Source organism: Pelophylax lessonae (assembly GCF_965119305.1).
Source record: "Pelophylax lessonae genome assembly, chromosome: 1".
In the NCBI taxonomy this organism is placed as follows: Eukaryota; Metazoa; Chordata; class Amphibia; order Anura; family Ranidae; genus Pelophylax; species Pelophylax lessonae.
The window spans coordinates 736,151,003-736,172,871 of NC_138768.1; the positions used below are offsets into that span (position 1 = coordinate 736,151,003).

The following is a 21,869-nucleotide window of genomic DNA, read 5'->3' on the forward strand; positions in this document are numbered from 1 at the left end:
GGTCTACGATATATGTTGATATATCGTGCGCTGCTGGATGCATTAAGTGCTGGACTACATTTTATGTACTTTTACAGTATTTATTTCATCATTTTATATGTATCAAGGATAGTATTAAAGAGTTCAGCCTAGTGCTTTTTCTTTTATAGCTAGTATTTGATGGAGAAACACATCTATAAGATGTACGATCGATTGGATATTGATCCTGTTTGAACAGAAGTAGGAAAGTAGAATTATACATTGACTGAGGTTGTTTCTCTGTAGCAAAATCCTTTTTATATACCAGTTCTAGGGTAGCTACAATAAATGTTTGATATACAGTATATACACTTCCAGGGGGCAATAGACCAGATAGCCTGTTTTATGTCCTCCACCAACATTTCTCTATCTAATGTTTTATAAATGCTTGAACCTGAGATAAACAGTATATAGTTATGAAAACGTTAAGGCCTTACAGATATGTTTGTATATCACTTCGGGATTTATTAAATGCAGATGTGTGCATGTGCTGGTAAAATTCAAAAAATGAATCCAATATTACTTTATCATTTGTGACAGACTGTTATATAAAAGTATTAAATAAGCCCTGATCTCTAGTAATCGGGGTTTTTTTTTTTTTTTTTTTTTTTTTTACTATTGTGCAGAATTAAACCAGAAGCTCTTCAGAGGTTTGAATTATAAAAAAAAAAAAAATGATAAAATAGTCTGAAAACATGAAAGTTGGAAAGAACAAAATATTGCCTGGTTGAGGGGACCACAGGTCGACAAAAGATCTTTGGTAATCTTACAGGGTAGATTTTTTTAACAAAAAAAAAAAAAAAGTGTGCACACCCTTGTAAGTATCTACTGTATAAAATCAGGATCTCTGTTATAGATAAAAGATATTCCAAACTTACTTGCTTTCTTAAAAAATCAAGTGAGCATATCCTGGTATAAATTATAGCTGGAACACAGATACTGACAAAGTGTTCAGTTTTTTTTTTTCCTAAAAAATTATTTTAAGTAAAAACAGAAGGTTAATTTCACTTTTTATATTTTTACTGAAGTGTGTTTTGCAAGGAATTCCTTTTATGCAAATACAGAATTGCTAACAGTTGTATATACAAATTACCATTGCCCCAATGTTTGGAAATATATATTCTTGTTACTCCTGACAACACATCTGATTTTCCCTTAGTACAATATGAAACAATGACAGTAAAAAACTGTTTGCTTATATGAAACAATAGTTCTAGCTACTAGATACTACTACTAGATACTATAAAAAAACATTCCTTACATTTTGCGGTGATCAGTTAGGAAACTCAAGAAATTCTTTTAATCAAGAAATCCAAAATGTTGCTAGTAAAGACATTTTGTTTTTAAAGATTCAGTTTTGTTTGAAGAAGAACAGAGCCTTTCAAGGTCTTCAGGACAAGACTCAACTGGAGCTTTGTCAGTATGTCATATATCAAGCGTAAGTATATTACATTATTTCTCGCTCCTCTGGCAGCCGGTGATCTTCTCTGCTTTTTGATGTACTGGGCTGTAGACGGGTCCTTGTGTCATATACAGGGCAGGACTGCTGGTCCTGCATTGTACGGGCTGATGTCAGAGAGTTGCATCAAGTCGGCCAGTGAAGAAAAGTGGCTTGGGGAACTGGTTTTACAGCATAAAGGAAGCCTGAGAAGTCAGGAATAGGATAAATGCAAGGGAAAATTCTTTTTAAAGCGGAGTTCCGGCCTATTTTGCAACTTGAGTGATTCCTGGAGTGCTCACTATGCTGATCAACAATTGGGCATTTTCAATTTTTTCGGGGGTCCCTTACATTATTTTCAGGGCATTTTTGATTGTCCTTCCTCCTTCTCCCCCCTCTGTGGCCACGGCCACCGACATCATTTCCGCCTTTGCATTGCATCCTGGGAGCTGTTTGTCATCACTCCCAGGAGGCTGGAATCAGGAAGGACTGTCTGGATCTTTTTCTCTTAAAGGAGACAGCAACCATTTTTTTTGTCTTTTACATTGAAATGATTACTAACTGACTGCTGCCTTGACTTTGTGTTATTGCGAGGGACCAAAATCCAAAGGAGAAGGATTCTGCTTTTCCGTGGATTACAAAACTATTACTTGAGTAGTTGTATTAGCTCCAACGGGCCCCATCTCCTGCCGGTCTTACACGGGACTATACAGAATTAACTATAGTAATTAAAATATAGGTTAAGCAGGGTTAGGGGTACTAGACTATTACAAGTATTAGAGAGTTATGTATTTTTGTGTAAATATATATTTGTCCATCTTATTCCATTTAACCACTGTGAGGAGTCCTGTTAAAGTTTATTAAAGCGGAGTTCCGGCCTATTTTTCAACTTTAGTGATTCCTGGAGTGCTCGCTATGCTGATCAACAATTAGGCATTTTCAATTTTTTTCGGGGGTCCCTTACCTTATTTTCAGGGCATTTTGGATTGTACTTCCTCCTTCTCCCCCCTCTGTGGCCAAGGCCACCGACATCACTTCCGCCTTTGCATTGCATCCTGGGAGCTGTTTGTCATCACTCACAGGAGGCTGGAATCAGGAAGAACTCCCAGAACACTCCCTGGAATCAGGAAGAAGGACACGGCCCATTACACTGCGGCTTCAGATGCCCATGTCTAAGATGGCCGCGCCCAGACAGCGTTTTTAAAAGTAAGATTTTGACTAAAGTCCAACACTGTACACCTTGTAAGTATGAGAATAGCAGTTCTGTAAAGGGCGATGGATTAGTATTATTAGTTAAAAAAGGTATTTGGATACCTTTGGATTAGTATTTTTAGTTAAAAAAGGTATTTGAGGCCGGAATTCCGCTTTAAAGACTTAAAGAGGTAAAGAGTTCAGCTTTATTCTGCTGGCTGGATATGAAGATATAAAATACAATATTATGTATCTACAAAAACATATACATTTTAAAATGTATTTGTGGTCCTGGTGAAAAAAAAAAATATTAAAATATATTTTATCCCACGAATACCTTTGATGATGGTGTTGCTTCACTACCTGGGTCTATAGAGTTTGCTTTCTGAACTGACAAAGATCAGGGCAGACTAGGCTGGATTTCGGTGTTTGCCCCCTGTGCTGGTGTTCTATAGTATTTGGGGCATTTATCCTTTCACACATCTGTCAAAGAGACACCTGAGGTTACTTACAGCTACAGGTCACTGCAAAAAAAAAAAAACTCACAGTGCGTGGCAAGGGGAAGTCCTCCATCAGTTTCATCCTGAGATGTTATATGACTTATGGCTGACAGCCACAAATTAAGTTGGTAACTTTTCTCTTACAATCAGCAACTGTCAATAACTGTGGGTGTCACTTAAAGGGCCTGTGTTGATGGGCTTTTGTTTGATTCAAATGGGTTCTGCATCTAAAAGGGTTTTGCACCCTTAGGGAGTGCAAAACCTGTTAAAGCCAGGTCAAAGGCATGACAGAAGAATGTCAACTGCAGCACAAAAACACCTCTGAATGAATTCTGATTTGAGAAGCATCTCAAACTGATGTCATGTACTCAAACCCAAAGTCTGTTGACACAGAGACCTAAAAGGTGGAACATGACCATGGGCCTGCACTGGTAGAGATCTGAAGAGATGTTTGATGCACACATGTACATACACAAGTCTTTGTTGAACTCTTTTCTGTATAGTTGCTGACCCTTTGTTATTTTTACTGATATTCTTTACATCTTACAGCCCACAAAATTGATAAATTTGTTGTGCCAGAAGCGTGGACGCAATGTTACCTCTGAGCTTTCAATCTGTGAACTCTACATTCTGTCTGCTATGTTATGAATGGAATTATTCTCTGAAATAGTAGACATTTATTGCAGCAAATAATTTACAAAATAGAAAAGCAGAAAGTAGAAAGTGTCCAGACCTGAATCATTGAGCTCTCTGTACCACTGCACTCCTAGAACACTTTTTGGGAAGCCATATGTGCAGAAGGACTGCACAAAAGATCATGCAATTAAAAATTACACTTACCTCCAACTGCCTTTTCCATAGATTTTTCTTGGAGCTCTATTTTAGGCTGACTGCCAAGCACTTTTTGGCAACCAGCTAAATAATACAAATACCTATTTGCAATAGTATGTTATCTAAATATTCACAAATGATTTTAAGAGGTTCTTAAATTTCTACCTATTCTAAAAATATCCCCTTTTTTTGGAGGTTTGCCTGATCCTTTGACTTTCCCAAAGAAACTGAACTGGAAGATAATTTAAAGCGGTAGTATACTCCGCTTTTTAACTTTTTACCTACAGGTAAGCCTATAATAAGGTTTACCTGTAGGTAAAATTAATATCTCCTAAACCTGCACGATTTAGGAGATATTCACCCTGCATGCAGCCGCTGACACCAGCAGCGCATGCGTTCTGAAGGTCTGGCGTATCTTGCCGGACCTTCAGAGCTCCTTGCCGGCTCCTTGACCGAAAGTAAACTCCCATGCTCATGCACGGGAGTGACATTGTCACGGCTCTAGCCACTCACAGCGCTGGAGCCGCCAAGGGAACATGTCAGCTGCCTCAGCTGTGTCCGGGCGACCGTGTCGGGCCTTTGTTCTAAGGTAAGTATTTCATATTGTGCTAGTATGTGATGCATACTAGCACATAATGCCATTGTCCTGCAGGGTTTGTTTCGTTTTTTAGTGTTTTTTTGGGGATACAACTGCTTTAAAAATACAGTATGTAACATCAGTTATTTATTCTTTGTGTTTCCAGGTACGAATCAAAAACATTAGTTATCAAAAAAGGCCACATACCACGTGAATGTTTTATAATATTATCTGGAAGTTTAGCTTCAGTCATGGAAGACACAACATCAAGAAGACAAAGCACAACTTCTTTATATGAAGTAGAAGAAGGAGATATTGTTGGGGTAACTATTTCAATGTTTTGGAGCTCATATTGTAAAGGAAGAAAAACAAATAGACCTATATGCTCTCCAGGGAAAACGAATCCACGGGGGTGCACATAAGACCACATGAAATTACTCTGCCCTGTCAGGCTTTCCACTCAAACTACCAATCTTTATATTGGTCCATTATGCATTCATGCCTCCTTTCACACACAGGAGTGATGGTGGGGTGAAAATCATAGGTGAGCTTTATTAACACCAACCATATTAACTCTGACAGACAGTCCTTTGAAATCCATACAAACCCATCTTTCTTGTATAGCAAAGAAATGTTGAAATAAAAAAAATCTTCACTCTGTCTACCCATCCCATCCCCCCCCCCCAAAAAAAACCCAAAAACAATTCTTAACATTTCCCCAGGCCTAAGAAAAACATACTTACTAGATCATGGAGTCAAGGGTGGATTTTCTTGAAGAAAAACTTTGACCCATTTTCTTCAGTGCCGCCATCTTTAATTGACATTCGAAGCATGAACAGACAAGCTGCACTTCTTTGGCATGATGTATGTGTGCATGGGTAATATCTAACAAAGGGCAGAGATCTGCAGCGTATATGTGCATGTGCGGAGATCTTACATAATTTTATTCTAGGCTAGTGAGTCACTGCCATGATACTGCACATGTGATTATTTATGACATCAGATATTTGATAGTTTGGCAATTTGGTTAGGAGCACAACCAAAGTGACAGTTAGCTGTAACTGTTTTTTTAAACCAGTAAATCAAAGGGTTTAGTTCCACTTAAAAGAAATGGGTAAAGTTCCATTATGCAAGGGTTGTTTCTGCCAACTTAACTGATGCAAATAAACCAAATACAGTTTTTTTTGTTAACAAAGGGAGTTTTTGGCTTAGTAGGGATAGCAGTGTAGATATATTAGGTTTCAGAGCTATTCACCAATTCACATTCTTTAAGATGTGGAAATGTCTGTCTTAAAGGCCTGGAGGAGCTCTAACCAGGGCACATATAGCTCCAAAGAACACTACCCAAGGTTAGAGGGGCTTCACATCCTAATGTTCAAAGCAGCTTCCAGAAAAACAGAGCTAATGGTATATCTAAATGATTTTTTTTAGAAGATTTGGATAGAGAGGTAAGGGGATAGAACCAATGTTTTTTTTTTAGTTCTGTCTCACCTCTGTTAGGGGGATTCACTCTCTCTAATTATAACTGTCTAGCAGAAATGAAAGTGAGGGTAAATTCAAAATTCTGAGATCCCAACAAAACAGGAATAGAAGGAAAATCCTCCAGGGGGGAAACTTTTTCCAGAAAGAACTGTCTAAGAAGGAATTTTCCTTGAGTTAAACACATAATGTATTAACTTAATACTTCTTGTTGCATCAACAGTTCAGGAAGTGAAGGAAAAAAAACACACGTTTTTTAACCTGTCCCTATTCTACGCTACCCAAAATAAAAGAAAGAACTTTGGCTTTAGTTATTCTTAAAAATAATATATTGCTCAGCTCACCTAACAGCCTGCAACTGACTGTATTCTCTCTACAGGTACCAAACCTAGAAAACAGAACACAGTTTTTTTCTAGAATTGCTGAGGACACCGTGTAGTATGTAATGCTCTCTATTTAGCCCCACAATATGATGACACCAGGACACATATAGTATATGAACCGGTATTTCTATCAGTAGAAGGTTTGCATAGGTTTAAAAATTATACAAACCTGTGGAATTTCTTATTTTTTGAATACATACATACAATCTGATGAGACACATAATATACTGTATATACAATGAGTCTTGAATGTGATTGGATTATGGAACTGCATGATTCATCACTGGTCAAACAGATCAAAATTCAAGAGAATCAAAAAGTTATACATTTGTGATTCTCCTGATTCAATCATCCCTTGGTTTGCCTCAAAGGTAGCATTTGACCGAGTGGTTTAAATATTAAGCAATAAAAAATGCTTATGTACAGTAGTGATGGAAAGAATGAATAATCACAGTATAAAAATACTGTATTTGATTGAAATGAGAAAAGATTGTAGAACGTGTAGGCAGCAGACAGAAGAAAAAAAAGCTATTTCCCCATGCACACAATAGAGGGGGATGTGCTATTGTATTCTGACAGTGGGACTCTTCCATTGTCAGAATACACTGTTTGAGTGGCTTTTTTTCCCAAAGTTCAGTTCAACAGAAGATGATCAATAGATTATTTAGCTAAATAACATTAGCTAAACATTGATCAAAATTCAGCTGGTCCCTGCTAAACTGGCTGAATCTCGATCCATCTATGGCCAAGTTTTGCGTTGGAAACATTAGCATGTATAATAAAGAATATGTAAGTAATAATCTGTACATTTTTCTGTTATCTTTTGGCAGGATATTGGGCTTGTCACCGGTGAGAGACTTATCTCCTTTGTATGTAAATCCGATGTAGAACTTCTAATAATTGACAAGGAGGTATAATAATCACAAATGTTGCGAGTGTGTCTTCATTTTGCAGTGTGGTGGTGGATTTACTGTGCTTTTAATTAACAGATAAACTTATAAGAAGCAAATGAATAAATAACAATTATCTGAGATCTATTTTTATTTTTACACATGCCATTGGCCAACAGACATCAGGCTAAGAATGGCAGGTTTAGGGTACTTTCACACTGCTCTGTAGCAAAATCACGGTAAAAAAAGTGATGGTGCTGTGTTTCAGATGCATTTGCTGCGTGTTTCTTATGCGTTTTTGGGTTGCCTGCACCTGCGAAAAATGAAAATGTGAATCAAATACGCATCAAAAATGCAAAATCGTGGTGCATTTTTACTGTTCCATTCATTTTAATGGGAAGCTGCAGGTTTCAAAATCGCACCAAAGATGCAGCATGCAGGACTTTTCAAAACGCACTGCACTGGTCATGCAGTGGTGTGAAAAGTCCCATAGGATTTTTTGCAAGGAATAAATACGCAGGAAAAATGGATCAGTGTGAAATGGCCCTTAGTTCTGTGAGTCAACCTGGCTGTACTGTATGGTATTCCACTGCTACATGTTTTATGCTGGCTTTACACAGCCTGAACAGGCTGAATGAAAAAATCTAACAGATCCTTCCATCAATACTATACAGTGGCCTGAATGGGCTGAATAAAAAAAATCTAACTGATTCCACCATCCACGCTATATAGTGCAGATGGAATAATCTCCTGCTGCAACTATTGTATTCTGACAGCCGGTCATAGCAGCTATCTTATCACCTGAATAGTGGGTGCATCTGCATCTGTTTGGCCGACAATTTTCCATCTGACTCCTTTAATTTTTAAATCGAAAAGTGTCGGGTGGGAGAATGGCAATAGGGCCAACCACAAAGTTCATTCCTTTTCTGTTCATTGGGAAATTAATTGTAAATTTGCATAGTGTATGCATATTGGGACAAGAAGCTGGAAGGAAGAGTGTTTATACAGCTTAAGAGAGAACAAGGTGACCTCAGCATAGTAACTATGAACATTTACAATGCAGTTATTAAGCAGATGACACGAATAGCTGCAAGATGAAATAGCAGTGTCATATTTTGGCTATGCAGTTTGGCGGGGCTTTGTGAATCATAAGCCATGCTTATCAGAATTACAAACATTTTAGCTGCTAATACAACTGAAATATATACCCATTGGGCAATATTTTCTAAAAGGTAAAACTGATTAAGTATATCAAGTAACATGATTTATTGGTAAAATGGAGTCTTGTGTCTGTAATTATGTTAGGAACCAAACATATTCCTCAAAGAAGAAACCAAAGTAATTATTCATGGTTTGTTAGAATTTAGAGTCAGGAAATATAAAGTGAATTTTGAGCCTTATATTACCAATAATTTGCATGGTTTCTATAGACTCCAGGTTGTCTCCAATGACTTCTCAGGAGTCCATTTGTTCTGTTAACTGAAAAAATGACGCATTTGAGCTTAATAAGTGAAGAGTAATAAAAGTAAGTATAGTTTAGCAGTCAAGAGCAGGCAATTAGAATTCATGTTTCACTGATCTGATTTCTATAAACTGAAATCCAGTTGGCCTCTATGGCTTTTTGTGCTTTGTGCTGCATAAATTTATAGCACACCTCACCTTAAAATGCCCGGCCATGCAGAATATAAAGTATGTACTATGAAATATAAGATATACAAATGGTATTGATGTGCTTTTGTTCTTGTATATTAAAGACATGTTGTCACTGGGGGCAACCGGATGCAGGTATGTACCTAGAGGTGCCTGCACAGCCTCCCAAACTTTTGTCATAGCTTGACTGCCCCTTCCTATGTCCCGCATGTCTCTATTGGCCAGTGAAACTTTACTTCATATTGATGAAACAATCTGTATATAATTAAGAACACACCACATGATGGGAGGGCCTGTGGCAAGTCTGACAAGCCCTGTTTATTAAAGCCCATGTGCACCTTGAAATAACTCCATCAGGTTGACAAAAAAAATGGGGAAATGTTCCTGCAATAGAACAAGTATAATAGTGACCTCTCCAGCAGGCTTGTCTCCTACCTATGCTCTGCTCTAGCGCTGCAGCCTTCATTATTGTCTTGAGCATTCAGCACTAGCGTTACACTAATACCAGTATCAATGCCGATACTTGTACTCATGCAAATGCTCTGATACTAAAACCGATACTTTTTTGCCATTCCATTGCGACTTGCATTGACTTCTGTTAAATTAAGTCACAAGCTGCAATGAAATTGGAGGTCCAAATTGCACTGATCCGCAGCTTTAAAATCACACTGAAGTAATTCGATTTTAAAGCCGCACTGGTGTGAACAAGGGCTTACATTTCTTCTACGACTTTGAAATTGTGCTGAAATAGTGCAATTTCAAAGCCGCTCTAGTTTACACCAGTGTGGCTTTGAAATTGCTCTACTTCAGCACGATTTCAAAGCTGAAAAAGAACTGTTCTTCATAATTATAAAGAAACAGTAATAATTTTTCATTAGTCTGAAAAAACTGTCACATGACACTTAAAATACGTAGGTATCTGTAATTGATATTGGTGAGTAGATCAGAAAAGGTATAGGTACTCGGTCTTAAAAAACTGGTATCGGTGCATCCTTATTCAACATTTTTGGGAATGTCAAATGGCTGTGTCCCCTGGTGCGTCCTGTGGTTTAGTCCTTCAAACCCTACTGTACATCACTACAGGAGACTTTAGTGTGATTGACAGATGGAACCAGCAGGGGACATGTAAATTTAACACTCCCAGAAGTCTTTGACAGAGGCAGCAGTGCTGGAATGGAGGTAGAGTGGGAGACATGGACCACTGGAGCGGTTGTCCATGCAGTGGTTCGTATAATACCTATTCTCTAGCTGTGACCTTTCACACATATTTTTGTTAACCTGGCAAAGGTTGCTTTAAGAAGTCTTACCCATTCATTTTTCTTATCCCTTCCTCTGCCCTTCCTTAATTAATATCTGCTTATTATGCTGAATACATTTTTCAGGTACCACAACAAAGACATTAACTTCATATTTACCAAATAATTGTACCCATTTTTTAGCACTCATGTTAAATTAGTAATTGTATTATGTATTCAGAACACACTTCAAAGGAAGTCTGCCATTAGAGGAATATGAACACTACCATCTCTGACCAGCCCTATTTAAAATGCTAGTATTTTCCCTGATCTGCATGCTTGTTCATAGTCAGTAACTCAGTCCTGTTGAAGCCAACAGACCAGCAAAACTGTATATGGCAGAGCCACCCATTGGCTGCATCTACCTAAGTAAAAGTAAATGTAAGGACCATAACTATGTAATGGAACCCCCAAACCGTTAAAGTGACCCTGCTGCCATACTTTTCTTTTTTTTAAAGCACCCTGCCATAAAAATTCAATATTCCTTATCCCTGTGGTGGGAATTGACTGATCATTGTTCTGCTGAAATACAGGATACTGAAGAATCAGTATCAGGTCAGCAGGTCATTGCTGACCTGCCTTGGACATACTTCTCTCTGCATGCTGCCAGTCATTCTTTGCATTTGTGGTTCTACCTGCTGTCTCCTATGTCATTAGTATGTTCTGTAGTGAAGTAGGGGCCAGTGGTAATAACCATTACACAGGGAGACCTGGTATCTGATCCAGAAAACTGTAAGATACAGAAAATGCTTAGGGTAGCTTTGTAACAGGGTGAAATCAGCTAAGCCCAGAGAGGTACGCATTAATCGTCCTTTATTGCAGGGTGCTATAAAAAAGTATAGAGACAGGATCACTATTAAAGGCCACCCCACCTCCCCAATCTCCACCTTAAAGGAAACTCCTCTACTAAAACAGAACACTAATGGCTTTCGAAGTGGACACAGATCTTTCTAAAGGATAAATACATTTATTTTATTCAAATGTATTTGCCAAATTATATTGATACCTGCATAAATCACAGTGTAGCCAGACAGTTCTGAGGGTCTTGTGCTTCTGGGCCCCATAACAGTCGTATTGTCTACAATTGTTGTAAGCCCACGAACAAGAGTTTAATGCTATCTTTATTCTTAAAGTATTCTGTTTTAAGAAAGTAAAATGTGTGCGTTTGGCGAATCTTCAAAAACTATTTGCGCTTAAATTAAAATAGTGGCTATAATTGCTGTCCTTTACTTTAGAAACCACTAGTTCTCCAGTAGCTCCAAGGCTGACCTCTGGGAATAATACATGTCTGGCTTCACTGACTGCAAGCTTGTTCTAGGTCATTGGCTTAAAAAGTGTTTTCCAGACATCTATCATTTTTATAAGAAGGCCAGAAATGACCGTCCACCTCAACACATGTTTCTTTTCATCATTCCTTGTAAAAAAAACTAAAAAGTTAAATGAGAGACAGTCCATACTAGCAAATGAGCTTATGGTGTATATCTTTCAACTGCATTCTGTAGTTTCAGCTTTTATTTTATGCTTGCGTTACTACACAAGCCACCGTGAAATGAGTATTTAAGATATCTATGTGTTAATGCTTAAAACAATGAATCATGCATTGTTAATCAGTTCCTGCAGTTAAAGTGGAATGTAATGAATGTTGTGGTGAATCCCATATTGAATGTACTGGTAGCTGCTGCCAATTTCCCGACAATAAAATTTACTTATGCATTTTTTAATAGTGTCTTTTTAAATGCAGCAATTCCGGTGATACCTTACTAAATATAACTTGTTATATTTAAAACAACAAGCTTTTTTAAAGTGAACCTGTCAGTCTGTAGACAGGTGCAATCTACTTTCTCCAATGCAGGTGGCACTCGTCTGCAGCGGCTGTGCAGGTGGAGGAGAAAGTCGAAGGGAGCCTAGTACCCATTGGATGCTAACACCCCATGTGACTCAGGCAGCCATCTTCGGTCAGGCAGAGTATTTTTTTAAGACACTGGTTCCCAGATTTGTCGTACAGAGTTTGTCGTGGCTAAAGTAGGTACAGGTCACCAGCCTGTCAGGGACAATGTTTCAGAGAAGGGTTCTGGAGGAGTAGGGAAAGTCTAGGGACACGCCATCCTTCCTGGAAGCTTTCCCGTTTGGGTGCAGACAGACCAGGCTGCATTCCACCCCACGTGACACACGCATTCGGTACCTTCGGTTCACCACTCTATTGCCACTTTGCTGTTACAACTTGTGAGTAGTGATGAGCTGAACACCCCCCTGTTCGGTTCGCACCAGAACACCGCGAACAGGGGAAAAGTTTGTTCGAACAAACGTACTCCATTGAAGTCTGTGAGACTCGAACGTCAAAAATCAAAAGTCCTCATTTTAAAAGCTTAAATGCAAGTTATTGCCCAAAAAAGTGTATGGGGGTCTGGGTACTGACCTGGGGGACCTGTACCAATGCAAAAAATGTTTTTAAAAACAATCGTTTTTAAAGGAGCAGTGATTTACTGATTTTAATGAGGCTTAAAGTGAAACTATAAAAATGAAAAATTCCTTGAAATATTGTGCCTGGGGAGTCCCCTTAATGTGCCTGTAAAGTAGTGCATCTGTACGATGTATGTAGCCTACTGACATTTCTAAAGGAAAAAATGTCATATACAAATATACATACAAAATTTTAAATCGCATATACTTGTCATGCAAGTGCAGAAAAATTGGGCCTTTGCTGTTGTTGGTGCCTGAACACCGTAACCCCTCACAGTTACTCTTGCTGGGCGCAGTAACGGGCCCTGCTGGTTAAAATTGCATACAAATTTGAAATCGCATGTACTTGTCATACAGGTGCAGAAAAATTGGGCCTTGGTTGTTGGTGGTGCCTGAACACTGCAACCCCTTGCAGTTACTCTTGCTGGGCGCAGGAATAGGCCCTGCTGGTAAAAATTCCATACAAATTTGAAATTGCATGTACTTGTAATACAGGTGCAGAAAAATTGGGCCTTGGTTGTTGGTGGCGCCTGAACACTGCAACCCCTCGCAGTTACTCTTGCTGGGCCCAGGAACGGGCCCTGCTGGCAAAAATTCCATACAAATTTGAAATCGCATGTACTTGTCATACAGGTGCAGAAAAATTGGGCCTTGGTTGTTGGTGATGCCTGAACACCGCAACACCTCGCAGTTACTCTTGCTGGGCGCAGGAACGGGCCCTGCTGGTAAAAACGACATACAAATTTGAAATCACTTGTACTTGTCATACAGGTGCAGAAAAATTGGGCCTTGATTGTTGGTGGTGCCTGAACACTGCAACCCCTCGCAGTTACTCTTGCTGGACGCAGGAACGGGCCTTGCCGGTAAGAATTCCATACAAATTTGAAATCGCATACACTTGTCATACAGGTGCAGAAAAATTTGGCCTTGGTTGTTGGTGGTACCTGAACACCATAACCCCTCGCAGTTACTCTTGCTGGACGCAGGAACGGTCCCTGCTTGTAAAAATTCCATACAAATTTGAAATTGGCTAAGATCAAGTGTTGTATGTGTTCTTATCAGTAATCTAGTGGGGGCGCTGTGCTGTCATCTGACCTGTCCAAGGTTGGATGGCAGTTATGCAAACCTGCTGGAGTGCTGGGGACCTGGAAGGTTAGTATTGGCAGGAACTGAAACTGAAATTGGGCCTTTGGTGTTGGTTGTGCCTGAACTCTGTAACCCCTCAAATGTACTCTTGTTGGGCGCAGGAACGGGACCTGCTGGTAAGAATTACATACAAATTTGAAATTGCATGTACTTATCCTACAGGTGCAAAAAATTGGACCTTTGGTGTTGGTGGTGCCTAAACACCGTAACCCCTTGCAGTTACTTTTGCTGGGCACAGGGCACAGGGACAGGGCCTGCTGTTAAAAATGACATACGACATTTAAATTGTATGCACCTGTCATACAAGTGCAGAAAAATTAGGCCTTGGGTGTTGGTGGTGACCTAAACCAAAAACATTGTTGGAAGCTAGCAGAATCAATGTTGAGGAATAGGATAGGCAGCATATGCAGTATTCAAGAGATGGCAGACCCCTAGCAACTTCAATCAGTTACATCAGCATTAGGGGCTTGATAGCTGCTGTTGATCCAGGACTGATTCATTTTGATAAAAGTCAGCTGGTCAACAGAGTCTTTGGATAGACACACTCTTTTGTCCATCACAAATCCTCCAGCAGCACTGAATGTCCGTTCACAAAGCACGCTGGAAGCAGGACAGGTCAGTAGCTCGACTGCATATTGAGCAAGTTCTGGCCAGTGTTCCATCCTCAAGACCCAGTAACCCAGTGGATGCTCAGTTGGAAAGGTCTCTAAGTCTGCTCTTGCCCCTTGAAAAACATGCACCATATGATGGAGACGCTGCCGATGGTTGCTTAAACCTAATAGCCCTGGCTGCTGCTGAGGACTAAAGAACTGTTTAAAGGCATCGGTCAGCCAGTCGCCTTCTCCACCGCTTCTCCTTTGGCTGAACGATGCCTCAGAAACACGTCCAGAGAATGTTAACCTCCCAGTGTCTGGAAAGGTGTTACACAAATTGTTTTAAAGGCCTACTCAAGATGTTTCATTCTCTGCTCCCTCTGCGAAGGCAGGATGAGCGCTGCAACTTTACCCTTGTAATGTTGATCAAGAAGGGTTGCCAACCAGTAATTATCCCTCTCCTTGATAGCATGAATTCTTTCACAGGCTTTGCAGAATCAGGGAGCCCATGCAACGTAAGTTTGAGGAGGCATGAGCTTCTCAGTCCTCTGGGTCACTAAGAATGATATTGTCAGGAGCAACCTCTCCCCAACCACGTACAACTCCTGGGGTTTCTGGGGAATCAAAACCATCCCTTGAAGACTGCTGTATGCTATCCTCTACGTCCATGCTGCCACAATCCTCCTCCTCCTCTTCCTCCTGTGTGTTTTGTGTCCCTGCAGGCATGATATCTGCATAAAGGGGGCCTTGTGAGGAAAAGAAGTCCTCCTCTCCCTCATGCTGTTCTGTCTCAAGTGCCCATGATTCCACGAAGCGTGTGCTCCAGCAGGTAGACTAGAGGGTTAGTGTCACTGATGCATGCATCGTCCCAGCTCACCATCCTTGTGGCATCCTCAAATGGTGACAGGACTGGTGCATGCATCCTTTATCAAAAGTCACTGGCGTGGTGAAAAAAAGCCAAGCTCCCCTGAGCCTGTCCTTGTGCCATACTCACACAAGTACTCATTGCTGGCCCTCTACCTGGTGGGCATGTCACAAATGAGGCAGTTGGTGGGCAGGTTGAATTCCCGTTGAATGTCAGATAGCCAAGCACTAGCATTGTATGAACGCTGGAAATGGCCACAGACTTTTCTGGCCTGCCTCAGGAGATCTTGGAAGCCCAGGTATCTGGTCAAGAAACGCTGCACCACCAGATTCAGGACATGTGCCAAGCATGGAACATGTGTCAAGTGTCCCTGTCAGAGGGCGGAGAGAAGGTTGGTGCCATTGTGGCATACAACCATTCCTGGCTCAAGCTGTTGTGGAGTCAGCCATCTCGGAGCCTGCCCCTGCAGAGCTGACGGAATCTCTGCCCTGGTGTGACTCCTATCCCCCGAGACAGACCAACTGAAGCACTACATGGCATCTTTTAGCCTGACTGCTTGCGTAGCCCCTTGAACGCTTAGGGAGCACTGCTGCTTCAGAGGACAATTCAGCAGAAGAGGACATGGAAGAAGAGGGGGTGGTGGAGTAGGCAGATGTGCAGGAACCAGCAACAGCTTTTTGGAGGCGTGGTAGCAAAACAAGCTGCAGCACTGAACCCTGTCCTGCATCCTTCCCAGCTGCCAGCAGAGTTACCCAGTGTGCTGTGAAGGAAATGTAACGTCCCTGTCCATGCCTGCTGGACCAAGAGTCAGCAGTAATCTGAACCTTCCTGCTGACTGCTCTGTCCAACGAGGCCAAAACAATACCTTCTACATGACGGTAGAGAGCCGGAATAGCCTTACGCGAAAAGAAATGTCTTTTTGGAACCTGCCACTGTGGTACAGCACATTCCACAAATTTGCAAAAGGGAGCATAGTCTACCAGTGTAACGCTCCTGCGTTTTACGTATGATGTGGATTTTCAGCTGCAGAAATATTCCACTTCAGTAGTCATGTAGAGAAACGCTGAGCCACCAATCCCAACTCTCAATGACTCATCATGTGTGGATGATCTCAATTCAGCAAGTAAATACACACACTCAATAAGATGTTTCCTAGAGTGACTTATGTATATAGTAACACAGTGATGATAGGCTGAAGAGACAGGTTGGGTAGAGATGGTAGATGACAGACACTTGAAAGGAAATGTTCTTGAAAGTAAGATAGTAGCAGATGGGATGCAGATAGGTTTAGCAATCATGTATGGTAGCAGATGACAGAGTAGCAGGTGGACATACAAGAGAGATCAACCCAGTGCAAGAACAGGTGGTAGTAGGCTCAAGAGCTAGCAATCTTAGATAATGCAGATGTAGTAATAGTCCTTAGTATGCAGAGCTAGATAGTGTAAGCTTTAGTATAAAGGTTATAGAGGTTTCCCCTGTGGGGTACTTATCACTAATAGCAATGTAGCAGAGGAGAGGTTCGGCAAAAGCGGATGATCCGGTAGCGGGATACAGGGATCAGCACAGCGTGGTTCCGACAGCGAGGTATGCTTGCAAGCATGAGAGCTTCAAGACAGGTTAGCATCAAGGCACAAAGCAGTTTGAACGAACACATGTGAGTGAGAGCCGACGATCTAAATAGCCATCCAGTCCGGCGCTCAGTGATGACAGCATCAGTCTTAAAGGTGTATGCGCACCTTACCAAAAGAGAATGGTGGGGCGCATACACTTATGAAAGAGTAATTAGGGTACCCAAAGGTACCAGAACATTACAGTACCCCCCCCTTAAGGCCGGCTCCTGAAGACCTCTGGAGCTGGTTTGTCTGGGTACTTCGCATGAAAATTGCGGATTAATCTAGAGGCATGTATGTCAGAGGTGTTTAGCCAGGTGTCGTCTTGGGGCCCATAGTTCTTCCATCGAACCAAGTACTGAAGTCTTCCTCTGTGGATACGAGAATCCAGAATCTCTTTTATCTCATATTCTTCTCCACCTTCAACTTGTACAGGAGGAGGAGGTGGGATAGTAGGCCTTATTCCTTGGTCAGGAACATGGGGCTTCAGTAGCGACACATGGAAAATGGGATGTATTTTGAGGTCTATTGGCAATGTAAGCTGTACTGCAGCTTTTCCAATAAGTTTCTTGATTGGGAAAGGTCCCAAAAACAGAGGTCCAAGCTTTTTGCTAGGGATTTTCAATCTTAAATTTTTTGTTGAGAGCCAAACGAGGTCCCCGATAGCGTACTGAGGAGAAGGTCTTCTGCGAAGATCATAGTACTTCTTTTGTTGACTATGAGCGTGTGCAATGGTAGTATTAAGCAAACCCAGAGAGTCCTTTATTTGGGTAAGATAGTCTGAGGCTACTGGGTTATTTGAAGGAAGGATGCGTGGTGGAAGAATAGAGGGATGAAACCCATAGTTCAAGTAGAACGGACTCTGCTTGGTCGTACTGTGGGTTGCGTTGTTGTAGGCAAATTCTGCCAGAGGGAGAAGATCCACCCAATCATCCTGTTGGTAAGAAGTGTAACAACGTAAATATTGCTCGATGCATTGGTTGACTCTTTCAGTCTGTCCGTTGGTCTGCGGATGGTAAGGAGAAGTGAGCTTCCGCTCGATCCGTAGTATGTGACATAGTTCTTGCCAGAACTTGGAAATAAATTGTGATCCACGGTCAGACAGAAGAGTTTTTGGGATACCATGTAACTTAAAGACATGTTTCATCAGGAGTTCTGCCGTTTGTTTGGACGAAGGTAGTCTGCGAATAGCAATGAAATGTGCCATTTTTGTCAGATGGTCCACTGACACTAAGATGGTATTAAATCCTTTGGAAGGAGGCAATTCCACTATAAAGTCCAAGGACACAACTTCCCATGGAGTTTGGGGTATTGGTAGACTGCATAGTAGACCGGATGGTCTCGTAGTGTCAATTTTGGACCTGGCACAGACATTGCATGAAGAGACGAATTTTTGTATAGATGTTTTCATGTCAGGCCACCAGAATTGTCTGGTAATCAGATTAAGAGTCTTTGTCATACCCATATGTCCTGCCATAGGCACATCATGCGATAATTCCAAGATCTTGGTGCGTATGGTAGGTGGTATGTAAAGTTTGTCGTTGTAGTAGAGGAAGCCTTCTGCATCAGTATTTAGTTGTGGTGGGGGTGAATCCAAACTTATACCATGCAAAACCTCTTCCTTCAAGGAACGGACAACTCCAATAATGCGTTTGTGAGGTATTATAGGAACGGAAGGGATTTCGAAGTAGTTTTCTTCAGTTAGTCGTGATAGTGCATCCGCCTTTTTGTTCTTATCTGCAGGTGTGTAGGTCACTAGGAAGTTAAACCTTAGAAAGAATAGTGACCATCGTACCTGTCGGTGAGAGAGAGTTTTGTTAGTCTGAAGATATTGGAGATTTTTATGGTCCGTGTATATAAGTATTGGTAATTGGGTGCCTTCGAGTAGATGTCGCCAATTCTCCAGAGCCAATTTTATAGCAAGCAGTTCCTTTTCACCCACAGGGTAATTTATCTCTGGACTGCTTAGGGATTTAGAAAAAAAGGCGACTGGATGAAGTGGTGAAGTGTGAGTTGGTCGTTGGGAGAGTATTGCCCCTACTGCCATGTTTGACGCATCTACTTCCAGAATGTATTGGAGGGATGGGTCTGGATGGCGTAATATGGGAGCAGAAGTAAACCTTGTCTTTAACAGGTGAAAAGCTTTATTTGCTTCATCTGACCATTTGAATGTTTTTTTAATGCTAGTGAGCTGTGTGAGGGGTCTCACAATGGCAGAGAAGTTTCTGATGAACTTCCTGTAGAAATTCGAAAATCCGAGGAATCGCTGTAGCGCCTTGCGTGTGGTTGGTGTAGGCCAATCCTGAATGCAGGATATCTTACTTATGTCCATCTCGATTCCTGTTTTGGATATGATGTAGCCTAGAAACAGTACCTCTTCTTTATGAAACAAGCATTTTTTCAGTTTCACATAAAGGTTGTGTGCAAGCAATCTCGATAATACTAGTCTTACATGTCTTATGTGTTCAGACAGGGATTGTGAATATATAAGTATATCGTCCAGATATACCACAACACAGACATCTAGTAAGTCTCTGAAAATATCGTTTATAAATCGTTGAAAAACTGCAGGGGAGTTGCATAGCCCGAATGGCATTACAAGATATTCGAACAATCCGTATCTGGTTCTGAATGCAGTCTTCCACTCGTGTCCAGCACGGATTCGAATGAGATTGTATGCTCCTTTCAGATCCAATTTTGAAAAATAGGTAGCTCCACGCACCTGCTCAATGAGCTCAGGGATAAGCGGTAGAGGATAGTGATCTTTTATTGTAATAGCATTCAATTGCCTATAGTCGATGATAGGCCTGAGACTTGAGTCCTTATTGCGGACAAAAAAGAGTCCTGCTGCTGTGGAAAAAGTGGAAGGTCTAATAAAACCTTTTTTCAAATTCTCATCCAAATAGTCTTTGAGATGGGAAAGTTCATCCTGTGAAAGAGGATAAACATGACCGAACGGCAATTTGCTATTTGGGAGTAGATCAATGCTACAATCATAGTCTCGATGGGGAGGTAGTGCTTGAGCATTTTTCTCAAGAAAAACCTCAGAGAGATCCTGATAACATAGTGGTGCAATCTCATCTGTCACCACAGACAGGATCTTCCCGAAAGACGGGAGGTTACACGTACCCTCGCAATAGCAAGAGAGGAAGGCCAGGGTCCGTTCCTTCCAATCTATGGTTGGTTGATGTGTGTGCAACCAGGGAAGTCCCAACACAATGGGAAAGTGGGGTGAAGGTATTAGATCGAAGGTAGTGGTCTCCATATGAGACCCGTTAGTAGTGACTAGGAGTGCCTGTGTCTGATCAGTGATCGGACCAGAGGATAAAGGAACACCGTTAATAAGACTTACTGAGACAGGTTTAAGTTTAGAAATAATAGGAACTTTATTTAAAGCAGCAAAACGTATGTCAATATAATTTCCACAAGATCCTGTGTCAATCATGGCCTTAGTAGTAATCCTGTTCTGGTCCCACTGTAATGTTAAGCAAACAGAAAGGTAAGGGTTAGTGATTGAAGTTGTCAATCCCCCTAAGAGGACATGTGAACACTCACCCTTCTTTTTGTAGACTAGGGGACAGACGTTTATCTTGTGATCCGGGGATGCACAGTACAAGCAGAGATTACCAGATCGTCTTTTGGCTCTTTCCATAGTTGATAGAGGTGGGCGTATGGTTCCTACCTCCATAGGAACGGGGTCAACGGCCGAAATCCGAGAAGAACTGGATAATGGCATTCCCATTTTCTCAGCCTTTCTTTCTCGTAGTCTTCTATCTATGGTGATACTGAGTTGTATCAATGCATCCAGGGTTTTTGGCAGATCCGCTCGGGCGAGCTCGTCTTTAACAGCCTCTGATAGGCCAAGCCTAAATTGGGTTTTCAGAGATGCATCATTCCATTCTGAATCAAGGGTCCATCTCTTGAATTCTGCGACAAAGTCTTCTACAGGTCTCCTACCTTGTTTCAAGGATCTTAATTGAAGATCGGCAGTACTCTTCCTATTGGGATCATCATATAGGCTAGTGAGTTCTGCTAGGAACAAGGCATAGGAGTTGAGAAGCTGGTCGTTTTTCTCAAAAAGAGAGTCTGCCCAGGCCCGAGGATCGCCTGTTAGGTAAGAAATAATAGTACAAACCTTAATATGATCAGTAAGGTAGGTACGGGGTTTTAGCAAGAAAAGTAACTCACATGCGTTTTTAAATTCGCAAAATTTTTGCGATCGCCTGTAAATACCAAAGGAGGATTTATTTTGGGTTCAGGGGACTGAGCAGTGGTAAGTTGTGTCAGTCTAATTACCTGCTGCGACAGAGCCTGATTGTCTTCTTTTATTTCAGCAAGTGCGTGTATTAACGCAGTTACTTGCTGTTTTAATTGTGTCATCTGAGTGGTTATTTCTGCTGAATCCATTTGTGGTTCGTTCAATCTGTAACGCTCCTGCGTTTTACGTATGATGTGGATTTTCAGCTGCAGAAATATTCCACTTCAGTAGTCATGTAGAGAAACGCTGAGACACCAATCCCAACTCTCAATGACTCATCATGTGTGGATGATCTCAATTCAGCAAGTAAATACACACACTCAATAAGATGTTTCCTAGAGTGACTTATATATATAGTAACACAGTGATGATAGGCTGAAGAGACAGGTTGGGTAGAGATGGTAGATGACAGACACTTGAAAGGAAATGTTCTTGAAAGTAAGATAGTAGCAGATGGGATGCAGATAGGTTTAGCAATCATATATGGTAGCAGATGACAGAGTAGCAGGTGGACATACAAGAGAGATCAACCCAGTGCAAGAACAGGTGGTAGTAGGCTCAAGAGCTAGCAATCTTAGATAATGCAGATGTAGTAATAGTCCTTAGTATGCAGAGCTAGATAGTGTAAGCTTTAGTATAAAGGTTATAGAGGTTTCCCCTGTGGGGTACTTATCACTAATAGCAA

General features: G+C 41.1%; 1 protein-coding gene across 1 annotated transcript in view; it reads left to right on the top strand.

Moving 5' to 3' along the window:
- Positions 1-21,869, top strand: part of LOC309561210 (cyclic nucleotide-binding domain-containing protein 2-like) — a 191,108-nt gene that overhangs the window by 18,907 nt on the left and 150,332 nt on the right. The window contains exons 5-7 of the mRNA XM_082264983.1: positions 1,368-1,456; positions 4,722-4,878; positions 7,248-7,328. Coding sequence (XP_082121109.1) covers positions 1,368-1,456; positions 4,722-4,878; positions 7,248-7,328 — 327 coding nt within the window. The remainder of the gene's footprint in view (positions 1-1,367; positions 1,457-4,721; positions 4,879-7,247; positions 7,329-21,869) is intronic.